We start from the raw sequence: 22,535 nt of genomic DNA, 5'->3' as shown, positions 1-22,535 counted from the left end.
CTCCTACGTCAAAATACTAAAAGTCCGCGTAAATTTCGCAGATTGAAATGTCTGCTTGATTAATTGTCAATAGAGGGTCATGACCATAGAGATATTATATAATGACATGTCAAAATTGCTAGTTTGAAGGTGAAATCGTCTATGTCATTCGCAATGGCTTTCCTCTTAAACCAAGATCCTTTAGAGAATTTCTTTGGCTCAATTCGAAGCCATGGCGCTAGAAATATTAATCCCACATGTGCAAACTTTGAAATTGCTTTTGCGGCAGTCTTAGTAAATAATATCCCACCAAAAACATTTCATGTAAAAAGGTAGTCAAGACTCTACTTTAGTAAAAGTACAAGCCGTACTTTTTTTTACCAAGATATAGGGTTTGTAGAATCAGAGCTTGTAAGTAGAGTGATTTGTTATTTATTTTTATTGTTATAAATGTGATACAGTCAAGAACATTTAAGAGCTATATTACTTTGAACTTCGGATAGGTCCCATGGCCAGCACAAATCTAAGGTCAGCTAGGGGCTTGGCTCTACTAGAGATCTCATAACTTTTTAACAGTGAAAACATTATGAACGTGTGAGTCTTGGCTACCTTTTTACATGAAATGTTTTTGGTGGGATTTCATTTCTTTTTGGCAGGTGCCCTAGATTTTTTTGGATCTATTTTTTGTAGGTACATCATTTTCATGGCCCACTCTCTATCGTTACCTCTTTTTTTAAAGCTTTTATTCAACTTGCAATGTACTCGTATTTAAATATGTTTGTTCGGGTGGAATCTTGCAACTCAATTTTGAAGCAGATATACCAAATTTCAGTCTTTTAGGACTTCAGGAAACATAGATACTTGGTACGTTTGATAAATCTGCCACGGACATCTTATCCTGAAAACTTTAGAATTCGAGCAACAGATTTTACAGATATGCATCTCATATACGAGAGGATGAAGGGGGACCCGATTTCTTAATTTATCTGTTGTTCATAATTCTTGAAATTCCTACTTAATGCCAAATTTCAGCCTTCTAGGACTTCAGAAAGTAGGTACCCTAGAATTTGTGACTAGAGGTTTTGAATGTCGATAAATCTGAAACTATAAAAGCTAGACAATTGATACTCAGTGCGTTTAATGAATCTGCCAAGGACATCTTATCCTGAAAATATCAGCATTCTAGCGATAGAATTTACAGATTTGCTTCCCCCATACAGAGGCGTAGAGGGGTGAAATTTCCAATTTCTTAATTTTCCTGTAGTTTGTATGCAATTTCTAGTCTATATACCAAATTTCAGTCTTCTAGGACTTCGGGAAGTACCCTAGAATTACAGACTAGAAGTTTTGACTGTCAATAAATCTGAAACTATAAAAGCTAGACAATTGATACTCAGTGCATTTAATAAATCTGCCAAGGACATCTTATCCTGAAAATATCAGCATTTTAGCGACAGAATTTACAGATTTGCTTTTCTCATAAGAGGCGTAGAGCGGGGAAATTTCCAAAGTCTTAATTTTCCTGTAGTTTGTATGCAATTTCTAGCCTACATACCAAATTTCAGTCTTCTAGGACTTCGGGAAGTACCTTAGAGGTTTTGATGATCATCAGTGAGGGACGAAATCGGCGTATTTTAGGTATCAATAAATCTGTAACCATAAAAGCTAGATATTTGATATTTGGTATATTTGCTAAATTTGCTGAGGACACCTTATACTGAAAATTTCAGCTTTCTAGCGTCATCCAGACCGAAGTTATGACGGGTCGAAAATACGGCGAAACACTTCGAGAAAAAGGTACGTAGCGCTCCGGCCGCCGTTTGGCTCGTCTTGGCCAGATATGTGTTTGATATATGTTTTGTATATGTTTGATATATGTTTTAATATTATCAGGGGGCACTGCCGTGCCCCCTGATAATATTAAAACATATATCAAAACAATATTACAAGTACATTGTGATTTTAATTTTTTGAATAGTTGCGATCAACATGGCTCAGCATTGTCCAAATTTATAATGGACCACTCGTGCAATTTATTTTTGTTCAGCTGGTGTAAAAATACAAATAAAATATTAAATGGTGCAACAAAAGACATAGACGTTGAAGACAATACAAACAAGTGTAAATTAAAAATTTATAACTCCCCCGACAAGTGAAGGTTACAGTAAGTAGAAAAGACCGAAAAGACCTGATAACTTTCAAACGGCTGAACTGATTTTCTTGGACTATTCCACGCCTACTATCTAAAGTATCTAAGTTTTCCAAAACATCATTTTCATGTCATTTTCAAATAAATAATTATGTATTTAGACAACGTCCATCTTGACAGCTTGACATTTGTCAATTGACATAATATTATGAACCTAACGATTATCTGACCTTCTTTTCTACAAGAAAACTAGAAAAGAGCTGATAACTCTTAAACGGCTGAACCAATTTTTTTGGATTATACATCGATGGGATTAAGAACACTCTCGATCAAGCCACCTTTCAAACAAAAAAAAGTAAATTAAAATCGGTTTATTCGTTTAGGCGCTACGATGCCACAGACAGATACACAGATACACAGACACACAGATACACACGTCAAACTTATAACACCCCTCTTTTTGGGTCGGGGGTTAAAAAGTTGTAATGATTATTATAATAAGAGAAATAAATGAAATTTGTTTTTTCTTTTCGTTTTGATACACGTTTTATGCTCTTTCGTTTAGAAAGTTAAATATATTTTTAAAAGCTACCAAAAAGAGCTTAAACGTGTGTCTGTAATATCCGCAAAATTTACATAGAAAAATAAAATTCAAAAGAAGGACCTTTTTTTTTTCCTTTATATCTGGCTTTACTCTGATTGGCCAATGTCAAGTTTGTGATATTTACAAGTTATTGAATTTATACAAGTATGGACTCCGTCTGCGCCGGCGCCCGCCGACATGTACGCGCGGCGCCCCTTTAGAGCGCTTCCCAGTCAGTTCCACCACCAAAAACACCAACTAACACAAAAACCAGCCACTCTTAACAAAAAAAAAACACTCCAACAAGCACAGCACGCGCGCCAGCAAACGCCATCGCAGACGAAGTCCAAGAAGGACCTAGCTATACATAAATCCCTATAGCTATAGTTATGTACACAAGAAAATTAGTTTAGGAACTGACCACCAGGGGCGCTGGTTTCCATATCTCTTCAAATACGTGGTAGAGATAACTCTACCCAAAATTTTTGAAAATAGGGTAGAGTTATCTCTACCACCTAGTCCTACTCTATGAATCTTCAACCTACCTACTAGTGATGTAACGGATATTCGCATTCGCGAATATCCGCATATTTTTCAATATTCGCATTCGCATTCGCATTCGCAAAAATTATGCGAATATTTAGCGAATGTTTTTAATAATCAAAAAGGAAATTATTATATGCATGCATATGAAATAATAATATAATAGATAACACTTCTACATTCTAAATTAAAGTCTCATTTATGAAAAAAGAACTTCAGAGATCTGATCAACACAGTGATAGTAACACGCTGCAAATTTACAATGAGGTTGTTCTTACCGTTTTGTAACGTGTATTAAATTTGCAGCGTTTTGCAACATACGGAACATTGTTTATTATTAAAAAACAATGAAAGTTAATAACAGGGGTAAAAAAATTAGTAACTCGGTGTAAATTTATAATGACGTTGTTCTCACCGTTTTCAAACGTTTATTAAATTTGCAGCGTTTTGCAACATACGGAACATTGTTAACAACAACAACAACAAAACGTTACAAAACGGTAAAAACAACTTAATTATAAATTTGCAGCGTGTTACTACTTTTTTTACCCCTGTTATTAACAAATTTCATTGTTTTTTAATAATAAACAATGTTCCGTACGTTGCAAAACGCTGCAAATTTAATAAACGTTTGAAAACGGTAAGAACAACGTCATTATTATAAATTTGCAGCATCTTACTAATTTTTTTGGCAATGTTATTAACTAAAAACCCTTTTCACCCCTTTTCAACCCTTTCCGTACACCCCACAACGCTGCAAAATCACACGGTAAGTTATTTTACCTTCTTTAAAAATCCCCTAAAATGTTATCAAGTTACTAGGCCTATAAAACTAACCTCAAAACAAAACAAAACTTTAAGAATGAACTTTCTGTGACTAAATTCATTCGTAAAGTAACGACGTGAGAATAGTGGGTACTTTAATTTATTTCTTAAACTGGACCTTTTCAAGTGAAGATTTTTATATAAACCTGTGAGGATGATATTGCCATTGTCACAAATAAAATAACCATAACCCTACGTTGTCATATTAGTTTACAAATTGCGAAAAACCACATTAAATTTAAATTTCGCGGGCAGGCCGGGCTCATGACCCTTAACCAGTATCGGCTCGGCTATGTTCAATTTAAACATGGCCGACACGAAACGTCAAACATGTCAAACATTTGACGCGCGCTTTTTTTGAAATTTTAAAATATTCGTATTCGCATTCGCATTCGCGAATGTTGAAGATAAATATTCGCATTCGCATTCGCGAATGTGAAAAATCCAACATTCGTTACATCACTACTACCTACTAAACTGTAAACGTGAACAATCGCATGACAGAGTTCAAAAATATTTTCTAATAATATCTACATGTTATTGTTGTAGATTCAATATTTTTTACAATTTTTATTACTATTTATTTTGACTGTTAAACGCGGTATTGATAAAATTAAGTGTTGTAGAGTCATTCAGAGTTCTAACAGTGACAAATCCGTTTGTTTATTGGTTAACATCCGCCATTTTGTACTGTCGTTTGTTTAGTGACTGGTCCTCTTTCGTAGAGAAGATGCTATACATTTCTCCTGCAAATATATTATATTGTGACTTCGCATGTGGTGTACAATGTTTTTGCTAGAAACGTTGATTTTAAGGGTTTTAAATGTGGTCAATATAACTTTGGAGTAATAATACAGATTTTCATAAATATTAAAAATACTTAAATATAAAAATTATAAAACAAAAATATCATCCAAATCACTGTAACGAGGCAGGGTGCCAGAACGGTGGCTGCGTTACCTCGTTGAATGGCCAGACTAATATGCTGACCAAGGGAAAATTGATTGATTGGATTTAAATTGATCTCGTGTTAGTTGTCAAACTGACGTCGGTGTGACTAATATTGCCGGATGTGTCCTAAAATCGGTTAAGGCTGTTCAACGTGCCACCTAGAGTGGTATACATGTTGTGAGACCTATGCTGCCGAGAATATGAGTGGTAACGGCAACCAGGTGCCGATGGCGCCAAGTCAGCGAGGACCCGGAGCGTATCCTTTTTTTGAATATTTTTATAAGTACCCTAAAATTCTATTTACGTAATATATGCCATTTTAGCATCTGGTCGTGCCGCATTTGCGAATGATCAATACGCCGTGTATTGTAATACTTGTTATCATGTTTTAGCTGATTCTATGCTTATCAGACTAACCCTGAGTTGTTAGAAAAAAATTCAAAAATTTATTTGGTGATTAAACTAATTTAATAACAAGAGTTCTGTGGAATTAGTTTAGTCTCTACTTACATTTTTGAATTCCTTTCGAACTTAGCTTAAGAATTTTTAAAGTTAACCTTTATCACTTTATGAATATGATATTTATTTTACATGTTGGACTTAGTGTAAGAAATTTCTTAAGTTAACCTTTATTACTTTATAAACATGTGTTATGATATTGAGGTACAAATTGGAATTAGTAAAAAAACATTATTGTACCTTATGGACTTAATATGTTATGTCATGTCATAGTTCCACAAACATAAAACCACCCAGCTATACTTTTTTACCAAGTTATTAAGCTATAAGCCCTGACTCTACAAATGTTGTTTAACATTTGTAGAGTCAGGGCTTATAGATAGACCAATTTGTTATTCATTGTTATAAATATGGTAATAATATGGTATGGTATAGTAATAAGAGCACATAAGAGGTCACTTTGGAATTGGGACAGGCCCCATAGCTTATGATGTACCACACAAATCAAAGCTCAACTAAGAAGTTGGCTGTACTAGATATCTCATAAAATGGACTAAAATGCTATATCATGTAATAGTTCCATGAACATTAAACAGCCCAGCTTTACTTTTTTACCAAGATGTAGAGTTTGTAGAGTAAGGACTCATAGGTAGAGTTATTTGTTATTTATTGTTATAAATGTGGTACAGTGTAGAGCACATAAGAGGTCACTTTAAAAATTGGGACAGGCCCCATAGCTTATGATGTACCACACAAATCAAAGCTCAACTAAGAACTTGGCTGTACTAGATATCTCATAAAATGGACTAAAATGCTATATCATGTAATAGTTCCATGAACATTAAACAGCCCAGCTTTACTTTTTTACCAAGATGTAGAGTTTGTAGAGTAAGGGCTCATAGGTAGAGTTATTTGTTATTTATTGTTATAAATGTGGTACAGTGTAGAGCACATAAGAGGTCACTTTGAAATTGGGACAGGCCCCATAGCTTATGATGTACCACACAAATCAAAGCTCAACTAAGAACTTGGCTGTACTAGATATCTCATAAAATGGACTAAAATGCTATATCATGTAATAGTTCCATGAACATTAAACAGCCCAGCTTTACTTTTTTACCAAGATGTAGAGTTTGTAGAGTAAGGGCTCATAGGTAGAGTTATTTGTTATTTATTGTTATAAATGTGGTACAGTGTAGAGCACATAAGAGGTCACTTTGAAATTGGGACAGGCCCCATAGCTTATGATGTACCACACAAATCAAAGCTCAACTAAGAACTTGGCTGTACTAGATATCTCATAAAATGGACTAAAATGCTATATCATGTAATAGTTCCATGAACATTAAACAGCCCAGCTTTACTTTTTTACCAAGATGTAGAGTTTGTAGAGTAAGGACTCATAGGTAGAGTTATTTGTTATTTATTGTTATAAATGTGGTACAGTGTAGAGCACATAAGAGGTCACTTTAAAAATTGGGACAGGCCCCATAGCTTATGATGTACCACACAAATCAAAGCTCAACTAAGAACTTGGCTGTACTAGATATCTCATAAAATGGACTAAAATGCTATATCATGTAATAGTTCCATAAACATTAAACAGCCCAGCTTTACTTTTTTACCAAGATGTAGAGTTTGTAGAGTAAGGGATCATAGGCAGAGTTATTTGTTATTTATTGTTATAAATGTGGTACAGTGTAGAGCACTTAAGAGATAGAGCTTTTTATTCTTCCCAGATGATGCCTGTGACTTCAGGTTTTAAAATTTTGTAGGAACTCTTTGATTATTCGGGATTTGCGTATTACATTTATGAAGTCTTAAAAAGCTAGAACCCAGAACCGTAACACCAGTTAATAAAAAAAATTAATCAATGTCATTTTGTCAGAAACGTTCAGTATCAGTGTTGCCATAATGTTTACATCATTTATTACCATTATAATATTACAGGTTTATTTAAATATGCAAGAAAATCAAGTAAGTAAACAGAATCAAATATAAGAAAAAAAAAAACAATTTATTCAAACAAACAACAGTGAAAAAATATTATAATAATGTCCCATTTCATATTTATACTAGCTACTAGCAGAGGTATTCTTTGCTTCTAGGTAGATTATATTTTGTAAAATGGTAACATTGAAAATTGATAAAAAGGAGTGGTAATCAATTGAATTCCTAAAATATTTCATTTTTTTAATTGGCCTCAAATAATCTAAATGATAGTTTTATAAAATGTGAATAATTGGGAGAATTGTTTCCGTATATACGTCATTTCTGTACATTCCAGATTAGTTCCATACATTTTTTGCCATTGCTCTTTTGAATAAGTACTCACCAAATAGCTCGGTGTGTCAACTGTCATATCAAAGTATGATCTTTTATGGATCTTTTGACATTATACTTCATACTAATATTATAAAGGCGAAAGTTTGTATGTGTGTGTGTGTGTGTGTGTGTATGTTTGTTACTCCTTCACGCAAAAACCACTGGACAGATTTGGCTGAAATTTGGAATGGAGATAGATAATATCCTGGATTAGCACATAGGCTACTTTTTATCCCGGAAAATCAAAGAGTTCCCACGGGATTTCGAAAAACCTAAATCCACGCGGGCGAAGTCGCGGGCATCGGCTAGTACTTGACATATAGCAAATACGGCCTGTCCTTTCTCAAAATGTACGCACTATACATAAAATGTTTTTGGTGAGGTCTATTTGTCTATGTACTGTACTTAGTATGTTTCTGTTGCAAATGATGGTCCTGTCTCATATATCCCCCATATTGGAAACCCCTTAATCTAGGTATCCAATTAGAGGAAACAGGCATAATTGATGAACAATAAAATTGCAATCCTAGCATACCATTGGTTGGGAATTTGGCTATTGTCTATGAAAAATAAATTTATTTCTTCGGAACTACTATGAATTGCATTAAATTCCCACATGGGTTAATTCATTATTTTACCACTGTTTGCTTGACTATCAATCCATATTCAATCTTCTATTAGAGCTCCCTTAAACGCACAGCTCATGCAATTATGGACAATGTAGACAGGCTGCTTGAGCAGTAGTCGTCAAGTACTCTATCAGTTGACAATTTTACTGCAGTTTACTTTCGGAGGGGTTGTGACTAGGGCTTGAAATTATATCTCAACTCTGGAGTTGGGTTTCAATGCTTATCAATTCAATTTAGTAGTTTCAAAGTTTCCACTGGATTCTTAAAAACTGAAATCCACGCGGATGAAGTCGCGGGCATCATGTAGTAATTAATATGCAATACTGTCAGATACTTTCCGCTAGACACTCTGAAGGCTGCAAAGAAATACCGGCCAAGTGTGAGACAGACTCGCGCACCGAGGATTCCGTACTCGGGTATTTTTCCGATATTTTACATGATAAAGCGAAAAGTATATATTCTTATTCTTACTAATAAATAAAATTGGAGTGTCTGTCTGTAATTTCGAAATAACTACCTCATATTAAGCTCATATGGTTATTTGAACGATACCAACACTGAATCACACGTTTTTAAAATTTTTGTCTGTCTGTCTGTCTGTCTGTCTGTCTGTCTGTTTGAAAAGGCTAATCTTTGGAACGGCAGAACCGATTTTGACGGGATTTTCACAGACAAGTAGAGATGCTGCAGGGGATCTGACCAATCCACGCGGGCGAAGCTGCGGGCATTAGCTAGTATAAAAATAAAGAAAAATCTGTTTTAGAAAACAAATTCAAATTCAAAATATTTTTATTTAATTAGACTTTTACAAGTACTTTTGATCATCAAGAGCATCTACCACTGGTTCGAATGCCTTTCGGAATGTACAGGTAAAGCCCTTTCATATGATACCCCACTTGGTAGAGTTATCTTACTTTGAAAATTTAAACACATTTTTTTGTGATGTGATCATAAATTCTCGGTTTTCGGATTTTTTCATTTACTTGTGCTGTAAGTCCTACATACCTGACAAATTTCATGATTCTAGGTAAATGGGAAGTACCCCATACGTTTTCTTGACAGATAGACAGACAGACAGACAGACAACAAAGTGATCCTTATTACAGAACCTTAAAAATAAACATCATAACTTAGTTGAGTCGTAATTTTTATAGTATGATATTCAAGAAATATACATAAAAATCATCACTCAGACATTAAGAAAAGTGAGTAGTGCTTGTATGTGCCTTTAGAAATTGATATAGGTATTTAAATTGTCCTGCGCACTATCTAGCAAATATGCATTGGCTAAAAGTACTTACTAACACTTCTCTATCACACACATTTCGTTTCTCAGAAAACAAAGTAACGTCTGGTGACACTAGGATCTTGGACCATTATGTATGACTATGAAAGTTTGTAATTTGTTATCCAGCTTCACTAGACAATACGACATCGCTTAGATAATGCTCTTCTTACATTACGATACTTACAGACAAATAGTATACTAAATGAGTCTCGAGATGTGTCACAGAGGAGTTTTCCGCCGTTTTGTTCGTCCGCACGTTACGTCTCCTACGAATCTCGCGAAAAATGGCGGCAAAGCAGCAGTTCAATATTTTTGTTCCAAAAACAAGAATTCTTTGTTTTCAGTTTCATTAATGTACGAATCTCGAGTAGCGAACATATTTTTATTTTTTATTCTTCTGGCATGCAACTGAAGTATCTCGTCTCTTGCAAGTATCGTTATGTACGAAGGGCCTAAATTCACACAAAAAACAGTCTCTTTCAGTATAAATTCAAATTCTTTTTAGAATTTAGATAGAAGTACATAACATGTTAATAAAAGATGTTGTAGTCTATTATTAATTAATCACAGTTTCTCATATCGCTGTTTCAAGCCAAAGCGATTGTTTTATTTAGCTATTGCGAATCCATATCATATTTTATTTCTATTGAAGAGCCATTTGAATTGGTTACTTTGACATTTGTTATTGTAACATTATTAAGGCGCTTAGACCTAATTTCAACATACTCCGTTTGTCAATTTAACATCCTGTGAAATGGTTTACCAGACTGTTAATGGAAATGAATGTCCCACCATGCACAAACGAGTAGAGGTGTCAAATATGGTTAGATTCCTATATCATAATATTAACGTTTGTTACAGAAAAATATTGAATATTTTTTACGTTAAAATATATTAACTATCAAAAAAAAAGCCGCAAGCAGAAACTTGCATGCAAACGATTTTCAACCTTATTGACATATTTCAGAAAACCACATATTAGCACTCTATGAATGATACTGAGCAAGAATATGACAAAATAACAACTTTCTCGTTACCGTCAATAAGGTCGAGAATCGCTTGCACCTGTTTTTCTGTTGCTTTCACCCCTAGCGAACCATTATACAGATTACCACCTTAAAAGCGACGTCTAGGAGGTGTCGGAGGAGGTTCTGTAGAAATATATTATATCACTTTAAAAAAACAAATAATAATTTATTTTTTTATTTTGTATTTTTATAAGGACTTAAATTATTTCTTTTCATTAATTTTTTTATAAGAATCATCAAAAAGAAGTGAGAACTCATCGCCGGCGCACTACTGAGCACGGGTCTCTATTTCAATAACACTCAAGTAATAAAAATAGTATGTACCTAACACACAAACACAACAAAACAACAAATTATAAATACAAACAAAAACAACACAACAAACAAACAACATATACACAACACATATACAAATACACAACATATACAACATATATACAAATTTCAAAGGCACTTGTAAATCTTTACTTCAATAAGTACCTACAAGCTTCACAAAAATAAATAAAAGATTCTGTATTCCTTGTTAGCACCCTTCAGGTTCAGATACGGAACCCTAAAAAGCATGACAATAAAGAAATCCCGAAAGACGTATAGTATATGGTAATAATTTTACTCTAAATACCTAGGTACCTATCTATATCTACCTACCTATTTATGTACAAGTGTAAATTAAAAATTTATAACACCCCCGACGATCCAAAGTATTTGAGTTTTCCAAAACATCATTTTCAAATAAATAATTATGTATTTAGGCAACGTCCATCTTGACAGCTTGACATTTGTCTATTGACATAATATTATGAACCTAACGGTTATCTAACCTTCTTTTCTACAAGAAAACTATAAAAGAGCTGATAATTCTTAAACGGCTGAACCAATTTTTTTAGATTATAGCTAAGAACACTCTCGATCAAGCCACCTTTCAAACAAAAAAAAGTAAATTAAAATCGGTTCATTCGTTTAGGCGCTACGATGCCACAGACAGATACACAGATACACAGATACACAGACACACAGATACACACGTCAAACTTATAACACCCCTCTTTTTGGGTCGGGGGTTAAAAATTAAAAACAATTGGAATGATAAAGAAATGTCAAGAAGGTACAAAAAGTAGATAAGTTTACCCAGTTACCTATTTAAAAATCGTTTTAATAACGAGCTTTTATTTTAGCCTTCATCACGGCTAAAATTAATACAAAAATCCAACAACCCAAGCTCCAAGCACGCCGGAGCTATAACAGACACTCGGTTCCTATGGCTACCTCCCAGTTCCATCATGAGACCCTGGATATAATCACTATGCCCACCCGGTTCCATCATGAGACCACACAAACACACACATTTCCAAAAAGACCAATACAATTTACGTACCTAACCTATAATAACAAACGCGCGAAATATATGAAGTAACTAACCTAATCTGTGATAATATCAACTCCGACAACGAAATATGATATTATTTACATTCAGTATTACCCACAACCAAGTTCACAAATAAATAAATCTACTGTCCTGATTGAATAGCAAAATCGAAAGAATCTATTTGATAAGTAAAACTACCGAGGGGCAATATTCTAAACGAATAAAAAACTAACGCGTAGCGATAGAACATATTTTATCGCGAATGAGTATGATATTCGCAACCATATTGATATCGTGTGACGTAGATCGGTAGGTCTATCTTTGGCAAACGCCTCGTGAAAATTAAAAGCAATTCTAATAGAAAATGTATTGCTTTAAAAATTACTATATTTTGTATTAAATATGGGGTTTATTGAAAATCTAATATCCTGAATATTTTTTTATATTGAATATGTATTATAGATAAATTATTTTTTGACACCACTACAAACGAGGCATTAACTTCCTTAACGAGGCATTACATTTAATGACAGCTATGGAGGTCCGTTAACTTTGTAACGGACCGTTAGGTTCATAATATTATGTCAATTAACAAATGTCAAGCTGTCCAAAGCTGATGTTTTGGAAAACTCAGATACTTTAGATAGTAAAGTATCTGAGCTGAAGCTTTGCCTCTGTTCGCTACTCATGTGGTTAAGAGCTTAAACATCGTTCACATAACGCTATAATTCGACAAAGATCCTGTCGATTCAGAATCAAATCTGTCGAATAATTAGGCTAGGAGTGACGTGAATCAAACACCTTGCAGTTTCATAGCCTCATCATCATCATCGCGTGCCTTCTTCGAAACGAAGTTTGGCATCTTTGAGCTCCTTGAGCTCTTTTGCCTGCAATTTTCTCTTCCAACACTAATCTGGGGAATAAGAATACCTTTTTTTTATACCGTCCATCCGTCCGTCCGTCGTGTCTGTCAAGAAACCTATAGGATACTTCCCGTTGTCCCGTTGACAGGTAGGTAGGTCTTATAGCACCAATACAGGAATAAATCTGAAAACCGCGAATTTGTGGTTACATCATTTAAAATTTAAAATGTGTTTCGATTTTCAAAATATGATAACTACACCAAGTGGGGTATCATATAAAAGGGCTTTACCTGTACATTCTAAGTGCTAGGCCGCATTACGGCTGAACCGCCGCGGTTTTTAAACGTGTGATTTTGTGAGTCAAGCAAACGAATACAAACGGCCGCACTTGCGGTTTTTACCCGCGACTGATTTTAAAACCGTGGAATGTTACAAAATGCTCGCGGGTAAAAACCGTGCTATAATTTATAATCCATAGAACTTACTTAGCGCGCACGCACTATCGCGTTAACCGCGGGCGGTTTTTGCCAGTATTCGGCAGACCGCCGTGAAGAGTGGTTGTATGGTCACGCTATTGTAACTATGTCGTCGACCGAGTCAGAGTCTGTTTCACACGATCCACAATATGAAAGTTTATCCCAAAAAATCATAGTGGAAGTACAAAAAAGACCAGCTTTGTATGATACTACTTTGCGTCAGTATAGTGATAGAAACGAGAAAAATAAACTTTGGGAGGAAGTTTATCTACACGTAGTAATTAAAAAATTAGTAGTAATTAAAATCCGATAGTAATTAAAAATTTTCTCAGGATGTTCTCTTAAATCTTGATATTTCTTGTGAAAAAAACCTTTCTTAAATCTACGGCTAGTGAGTGGATGGACCCAATATTTGCGAAATTTGCGCTGACGTCTTCTTTTTCTATTTCTAGAGCAACAATACATACTGCTCTCTTAAAATCCATCTTCAATACTGCGAAAATCGGTTTTCGTGATTTCGCGGTTTTTAATCGTAGTGTGTGATTCTCGGGCGGTTTTGCGGTTATAGCGGCTAACCGCTCGCTGGAAAAAACCGTAGTGCGGCCTCTACCTAAAACAGATTTTTATTTGTTTTTATGCATAGTAGTTTTTGATTTATCGTGCCAAATGTTGGAAAAATACCCGAGTACGGAATCCTCAGTGCGCGAGTCTGACTTGCACTTGGCCAGTTTTTTACAAATTTTTTCATAGTAATCGTGAACTGTGAGAGTAGTTATAAGCGCGAAATTTGAACAGACTAATCCTCTTTAAAGTACCACCGGAGATAGATGGTTTATATCAATATATTATAATTTTCAGAGTCTATATAATGATACCTTTCATCTAATACCAAATTCGAAAAATTTAGTCTTCATTTATTAAAATTTTATATTTTTTGAATTTCGGCTAAATTGGGTTCATCTTGGCCAAAATATTTGAATAGCAACAATTTTCGGATTTCTAACCCATATTTTATGATATAGGAAGTATATTCTTCTAATGTTGTAGAAAAACTAACATCACTTACATTAAATATATGTACCACGTCAATCACTACAAAATAATTCTCAACTTAAAGAAAAGCTAAAATAAATTGGATTGCAACGTACTTCAATTCTTAATGTCTATAGGTATCTCTTGACACCGCTAAAATAAAATAACGCTAACTAAGAAAGAGCGGTAGAGTGGTCTCCGATTCATCACGGTAATCACCATAAAATAATGCTCAACATAAAGAAAAGTGTAAATTAAAAATTTATAACACCCCCGACAAGTGAAGGTTACAGTAACTAGAAAAGAGCTGATAACTTTCAAACGGCTGAACTGATTTTCTTGGATTATATCTAAGAACACTCTCGATCAAGCCACCTTTCAAACAAAAAAAAACTTAATTTAAATCGGTTCATTGGTTTAGGAGCTACGATGCCACAGACGGATACACAGATACACACGTCAAACTTATAACACCCCTCTTTTTGGATCGGGGGTTAAAAATACTGGATTGCAACATCATTTTTAATGTCTATATCTCTTGACACCATTAAAATAACGTTAACTGAGAAATTGCGTAGAGTCGTCTCCGACACCAAGAAAGACCGTAATGTTTATGCCCTTATAGTTAGGGTTTAGCATAATGGAAATGGTATTTTAGTAACTAATTAATGCTAATTCAATTTTAACTATAATGACAGCTTCAAAAATAAGCTATCCTTTTTTTATGTTCCCTGCGAAAAAGGTTTAACAATTAACAGTTAAATTAAAAAAAAAAAAACAGATTATTATTAGTATCAACTTGCCATTAAATGGCACTTAACACTTGGAAAGATGAGTACCTATCGCCCAACGCCACTATTAAATAATATACATGTATAAAGTTCGCTTATATTCACATTCAATATGTAATATTATGTCGATTCTGAATCTGACAGCATAAAGACGTGGTTAAATTGCACAGAGTAATGTCAGTTGTAGTCTTTATCGACGTGATTTTCCATTTGTATTTTTTACGTTACGAACTTGCACAAGGGTGGCTATCGGCTACAAGGACCGTCCCAAAATCGTAGCGACAGTCTGCGAAATGTTTCCGTCTCTTTCTAGCGTCTGTATCTCGCTTGCGGATAACGAAATGAAATGTTGATTGGGCCCTATACTGCTTAGACTATCTTCCAGTTTCTTTCGTTAAATACTAATAAACTTTAGTTTCAATGAATAAACGGTTGTTTAGTGCGCAGACATCAGTGATAATAATCATTCGTATAAACGTGAAAGTGTCGCGGTGGCAATAAAATTTGAGCGTGTGCGAGGAGCGATGTGCCGCGCCGTTTCCTTATCGATTTTCTCTATGCTGCATTAAATTACTATTTAAATTGTGAATGCGGATTGCAAATATTTTAACAATATGCCTTAAGAATTAGTGTTTTTTTATATTCCAAGGTGCTTTACCGTACGGTCAAAAACGATAGTTTAATACAGTTTTTTGAAATGTTGACATAGAGCATTAAATATTATCTAGATATTCATATTTTTATATCATGAGATGATAATGTAGAGATCGCCATATGCCGGTGGTCGTGTCTCCATTGTTCTGGGAATGGTTCAACATTTGGCTGATTCAATTTCTGAAGAATTTATACCATGAAATCAAAATGGTAGCGCTAAGAGGCGGTAATAGTTCCCTGGGTGCAGTGTCGCACGGATGCGGGCTCCACGGCGGCCAGCAGAACGCGCTCGATTTGACGCACCGCTTACAAACATCACTGGGTATGCAGCAGAGCGCCGCTACGCAGCCCGTGGGCCACCACGGCAGCCACCTGGGCCACGGCAACCACTCCAGCCACATCAGCCACGGCACCGCCAGCCAGGTCAACCTGCCGACGCTGAGCAGCGTATCTCTCCTGATGCCGCAGCAGAGCCCCGCCACCCTGAAGCACGAGCAGAACACGCGCTACTCTAACTCCAATTGCATGCTGCCCTCGCACCATTACAGGCTGTTGACGCAAGCCAGTAAGTCACGATGTAGCCCAGCAGCCACTCTTAGTGCTGTTTGCGTCCACGTTATGAGAACTCTTAGAAATTATTCTATGACCCCTTTTGTGCATTGATTTCTGTGTGCTATTGTTACCTACCTTACCGATAAGACTATTGTAACTCGTCATTATTTTAATGCTGCACTTGTAAATATGTTCGTAACGATATGGCTAAAGTAATGCACCGTGAATGAATGATTGTATGCTGTATGCGTTCAGAAATTATTGTTTTGCAGAAAATTTCCTTAACATATTATATCAGTTATCCTCGGGCGTCCACGCCACACAGTGAGTTGATCTTTCGTCGAAGAACTTCAACAGCTTCAACAGAAGTTAAACATCAAACACGCAGCTAAATATAACTTTATAAGTCACTAGCGACCCCGACTTTGCACGGTTGCCTACGCACTATGCGCCTATATACAATAATTTAACGGTCAAACATAATCTTAACGTCATAAGTTAATTAAAAATCGATTGCTTTTTATTTAACTTTTTAATCACTATTTTAAGTTAGATATTAATAAATCTAAAAAAAACTCTGTTGATCCAATAATTTTTCTTTTGTTAGTTTTTAGGGTTCTGTACCTCAAAACGGAACCATTATAGGATCACTTTATTATCTGTCTGTCTGTCTGTCCGTCCGTCCGTCCGTCGTGTCTGTCAAGAAAACCTATAGGGTACTTCCCGTTGATCTAGAATCATGAAAGGCAGGTAGGTAGGTTTTATAGTAGGTAGGTGCAAGTAAAGGAATAAATCTGAAAACCATGAATTTGTGGTTACATCATTAAAAAATATTTAAAATGCGTTTAAATTTTCAAAGATAACTATACCAAGTAAGGTAACATATGAAAGGGCTTTACCTGTACACTCTAAAGCAGATTTTTATTTATTTTTGTGCATAATAGTTTTTGATTTATCGTGCAAAATGTTAAAAAAAATACCCGAGTACGGAACCCTCGGTGCGCGAGTCCGATTCGCACTTGGCTGAGTTTTTATAAAGTTTCTGTGATTAACTGATTATAACTATTGTGTTCCTTAAAGTGCCATTGATAAATTTTAAGAGGGGTCTCTCCGTCACTCGCTTCATACAAACGTAGTTCCAATTTCATTTGAATATTAAGCAACCAAAGTCCATGAAATTTTGCAGACATATTCTTGAAAGTATTATCTATGTCTGTGGTTTTCCAGATTTCTGTCAAAATATTCGGTTTCAAAGTTACGCGGTCTTAAAAATTTACATACAAATCTTTGAGCCCCTGTAATTTTAAAACTACATTATTTTAGAAAAATCTAAAACACCACGCAAATTAATCTTATAAGTACCTACTTATTACATATAATTAGACGTTATTTCATTTTACTTTTGATTTTTATTTTCCTACCTGAGATTCATTTTATTTATCTTAGTCATTTGTTGCAGTAATATTGAGATTAAAATATTTATTTGGCTATGTTATCATATTTTAAACAAATTCATAAAGCAATAAACAAGTAACATGTGTTTGGGATACGCAATATTATATTTGATATTCAAAAAAATTGTAGGATCGACCACTAGCTTTTTTACCTCAGTAAAACTGACTAAATTGAATGCCATGAAATAAAATATTCGTAACATCTATTTAGCGATAATATAAAAAATTTCAAAAGAAAAATAAAACCGACTTCAAAAACCACAAGCACTAAAAAGTAATAAGTCGGTTTTATTTTTCTTTTGAACTTTTTTTATTTTACAATTTTTAGTGGCCCCACTGTACTATAATATGCTATGCCCAGTTAAAATCCTACTGTTTACTAAGCTATTACACTGATCGCGAGCAATTTGCTCTTATCCATTGAGGAGTTCTGTTCTCCATCTCCGAAGATATTCATCAGATCTTCACCAAAATATGGGACCACCTGCACAGTATACCCTTTCAAACAAAAAAAATTTTTCTAAATCGGTTCAGGGGTATTTGAGTAATCGGTGAACATACATTAAAAAAAAAAAGATTCCGACGAATTGAGAACCTCCTCCTTTTTTTTGAAGTCGGTTAAAATATTTGGCCTGAAATGAGCTTTAAATGCGTTTATAAATCTTTATGGCATAGAATAAAAAGGAAAATAGGTCCATTTCTGCAATACTTTATGAAACACAATTTGGTGAGCATTAATCCATTCTGGCAGCTATTTCGATTTTTCTTGGTAGTAAAATAAGTACTTTTCTGGTAGGCGTTTAACATAAGCCTATTATTAATATCTATACTTCTAATAAAACATGAATTTAAAAATCAGTAAAATGTGTGAAAAAACTGGCCGAAATGAGAACTTCCTTCTTTTTTTGGAGGTCGGTTAGAAATAGATGTAATTTTCGTAATACTTATCCAGAGAAACCTTAAAAGTTATACCCATTTTTTTTTCAAAAATGTTTGTCTGCCACTTTTGAATTGGAAAGGGCACAATTTTTATAATCAGCATTCCAGGAATCCTCGAAAATGTCATCCATATAATTTTCTTGAAAAAATACATGTCCCCATTTTTTATTTGATAAAATGTAATTGTCGAAATCATCACCCCAAGAAACCTCGAAAATCAGATGCTTTTCAAGTGAATCAATTGAATCAAAAGCTTTTTAAGAACGATGTTAAGGTTTACACGGGGAATGAAAAGTGCTCAAGATAATACGAGCAATACTGGTCGATTGTGACTTGACAAAATATGAAGCAATTTACGGCAACGGTAATAACTAATAAGGGTCAATTTGGCAATGCTTGAAAGTAGCCAAATCAGTTACCAATTTCGTCGGAAATAACTTACGAACAAGTCAAACAATAAAAAGCTATTAAAAAGTTCGTAAGAATAAGAAGAATAAGAATAAGAATAATTATGTGGAACCGCATATTCTGCCAAGCATGGCGTGCAAAATTTATTGAATTTATTTAATGTAACAAACATGTAAAATTATTATTAATTATTGCATTCACTATTTAAAATTTGTCATTCAAAAATTCATTAACATCATAATAACCTTTGTTTAATAAAAAATTAAATAAATAATATCTAAAAGAAGTAAGGCTCATCCGCGGATTTTTCTCGTCTCAACAAGCAAGCAAGCATCGCGTGCGATCGTCTTGGGCTCACTGCTCGAAGTCCGAGCGATACTGTTTTTAATTCCAACGGTCGCGCGGTGCCGTTAGCCGGGAAGAGCGCGCGGGGGACGAAGAAACCGATCTTGAGTCCGGCGCGCGCGCGGCATCCACAATAAGTCTTTTTAATCGACTTCGAAAAAAGGAGGAGGTTCTCAATTCGTCGGAATCTTTTTTTTGATACATTTTTTTATGTATGTTATCCGATTACTCTAAGACGCCTGGACCGATTTGAAAATTTTTGTTTTGTTTGAAAGGGTATATTTTGCAGGTGGTCCCATAATTTGGTGAAGACCTGATGAATTTCTTCGGAGATGGAGTACAGAACTCCTCAATAGATAACAGTAAATTGCTCGCGATCAGTGTAATAGCGTAGTAAACAGTAGGGTTTTAACTGGGTATAGCATATTATAGTACAGTGGGGCCACTAAAAATTGTAAAATAAAAAAAATTCAAAAGAAAAATAAAACCGACTAAAAAATAATTTTTGTTTCTACATGTGTAATGTATGTACGGATGAATACGTAATGAACATTTTTTATAAAATATAAATTATTATAAAATAAATCAAAAAAGGCCATTTTTAGTCTAAATTGGCTATGAAATCGTTTAAAGCTCTATAAACTACTTTTTTCTTTGAATAATCAACGCAGTTATTATTTTTATTAAAATCTGATAAATTTTCAGTATAAAAAACAAAAATATATATTCTTCACTGTAAATAAAAAAAATCTGACAATGGACCAATATTATACCTCTATATAATTTTGGTATTCCTTACACAGGGGGCTTGAACATTGCAGACATATTGACCTTTTGTTTACTATGTACATTGTAGACAGTCTTTCTGGTAGTTTTGGTGATCAATGGTTACATTTCTTTTCTTCCCTTGGTCTTCTTCTTGAGCTTCGATATCATTTGGGGTCGGATCATCACCCAAAACGCGCTGTATGGACATCGTCAGTTCTCTCGACATTCATAATCATGATTAACCCACAACCGGCTCACTACTGAGGACGAGTCTACTCTTAGATAAGAAAGGATTTAGGACAGAGTCCACCGTGCTGGCCTAGTGCGAATTGGCGGACTTCCCACACCTTTTAAGACATTACGGAGAACTTTCAGGCATGCAGATTTCCTCACGCCGCCGTTTTCCTTCACCGTTGAAGCAATTTATATTTAATTACTCAAAAAGCACATAGCTCCGATACGTTAGAGGTGCTTGCCCGGGATTGAACCCTCGACCTGGGAGGTCGAGGGTTCGATCCTCGGAGGAAGTCCCTCGGCAGGGGCAATTTGGTAATTCGTACGGTGCGGTTCGATGCCAGCCGTGTAGATTGGTTTAGTAAAAAAAACTGTCATATTATCCTTCCAAATAAGTCCGCTTTCACCTTGGATTGCATCACTTACCATCGAGTGAGATCGCAGTCAAGGGCTAACTTGTAATAGAATAAAAAAAATTGGTCAAGTGCGAGTCGAACTCGCACACAAAGACTTTATCGTACTAGAAATAACTTTTTTTTAAATTGTCATGACAGTCATTTTGAAATTTCCATTATTTGTTATTATAACGGCAGTAAAAATACACATTGTGTGAAAATTTCTACTCTCTACCTATTACGGTTCACGAGAGTGAGACCGCTAACAGGCATGACGTACAGCGGAGGCTTAGTAATAGGGATCCGTTAGCAGCCTTCGGGTACGGAACCCGAGAGTATAGCCAATGAGTGGTGGCCGCACGGAAGTTTTCGCATCGTTTAACCGCAGCCTCGGTGTTTCCAGGAGCGGAATGCTACCACCCGGCGCCGGGTGCTGGCAGCTCGTACATGGCGGGCGCGGGAGGGTCGCAGAGTTCGGCCCCCACAATGCGAGGGCAGTCCGCTGCGCAGCCATCGGCACCGCCAGCACCTCAACAAGATATGTCCAAAACGACCATGGTAAATATATACTTTTTTTTAACTTCGGCTGAAATTCGGCCAGGTGGCCCATCTCCATAGAGATTAGCCAACAACGCGGGCGGCGGAAGATATTATGGCGCACAATAGCGTCTTGGACTGTTTTATGAAAAGTATCTAGCCTATTGTTTACATAATTCAAAATGCTGCAAAAAATATTTTCCCCCAGAAATTACTCTATTTGTATGTTAAAAAATTGAAAAATGTTAATTTAATTTGTAATTAAATATTTGGATTTTGGTCAACGCTCCTGCGCCGTTCAAGTATTACGTAAGAACTATAGAGGGGCGGGGGGGTCTTTGATTTGCTTATTTTTGATGACTTGGGGGCGGGAGGGGGGGGGGGGGGGGTCTAGATAACGTCAGCAGTAATTATTTAAGTACTTTTTACACATATCGCAACCATTGCGCAACACATGCATTTTCGGGGATTCCTACAAATAATGAATACGTTCAGGTACTCGCTTAGAACTGAGTAGGGGAATTACCTACCGCGCGCTATTCACTTGTCTAAATTTTTTCCGACAATTTATTGTTTTGTTTCGATACGATTGACGATTTGACGTGTTGTAAGCAAAGCAAGTTAAGGAACATGAGACGGGTCTGCCCGCGAAATTCAAATTTAATTTGGTTTTTCACAACTCGTAAACTAATACGACAAAGTAGGCTTATGGCACTTTAATTGCGCCAATGGCAGTATCATCCTCATAGGTTTATATAAAAATCTTTACTTCAAAGGGTCAAGTTTAAGAAACTAGCTCTAGCATCGGCTATAACTCACAAAGTCGATACTTAACCATGGGGAGGAGGGGTAAGAGCTTTGCTTACTTTTGCTGACGAGGGGGAGGGGCGGGCTAATAATTGTAAAAAATCTGCTTACGTAATATTTGGACGGCCCCACACCAAATACCAACTTTTGTAACT

General features: G+C 35.4%; 1 protein-coding gene across 12 annotated transcripts in view; it reads left to right on the top strand.

Annotated features, from left to right (window-relative positions):
• The first annotated feature begins 4,538 nt into the window (after positions 1 to 4,538).
• Positions 4,539 to 22,535, top strand: part of LOC123880245 (eukaryotic translation initiation factor 4 gamma 3-like) — a 68,017-nt gene continuing 50,020 nt past the window's right edge. For 6 of the 12 annotated variants that reach the window (XM_045928250.1, XM_045928253.1, XM_045928248.1 and 3 more), the window contains exons 1-2: positions 15,624 to 16,506; positions 21,440 to 21,594. In XM_045928250.1, coding sequence (XP_045784206.1) covers positions 16,062 to 16,506; positions 21,440 to 21,594 — 600 coding nt within the window. In that variant the 5' untranslated portion in view covers positions 15,624 to 16,061. Of the gene's footprint in view, positions 5,287 to 15,622; positions 16,507 to 16,791; positions 16,818 to 21,439; positions 21,595 to 22,535 lie in introns of those variants that run through there. The other 6 variants (XM_045928245.1, XM_045928247.1, XM_045928252.1 and 3 more) reach the window with 2 other exon arrangements.

Source organism: Maniola jurtina, chromosome Z (genome assembly GCF_905333055.1).
Source record: "Maniola jurtina chromosome Z, ilManJurt1.1, whole genome shotgun sequence".
Taxonomy (NCBI): domain Eukaryota; kingdom Metazoa; phylum Arthropoda; class Insecta; order Lepidoptera; family Nymphalidae; genus Maniola; species Maniola jurtina.
This window is presented reverse-complemented; position numbering and strand designations above follow the sequence as displayed.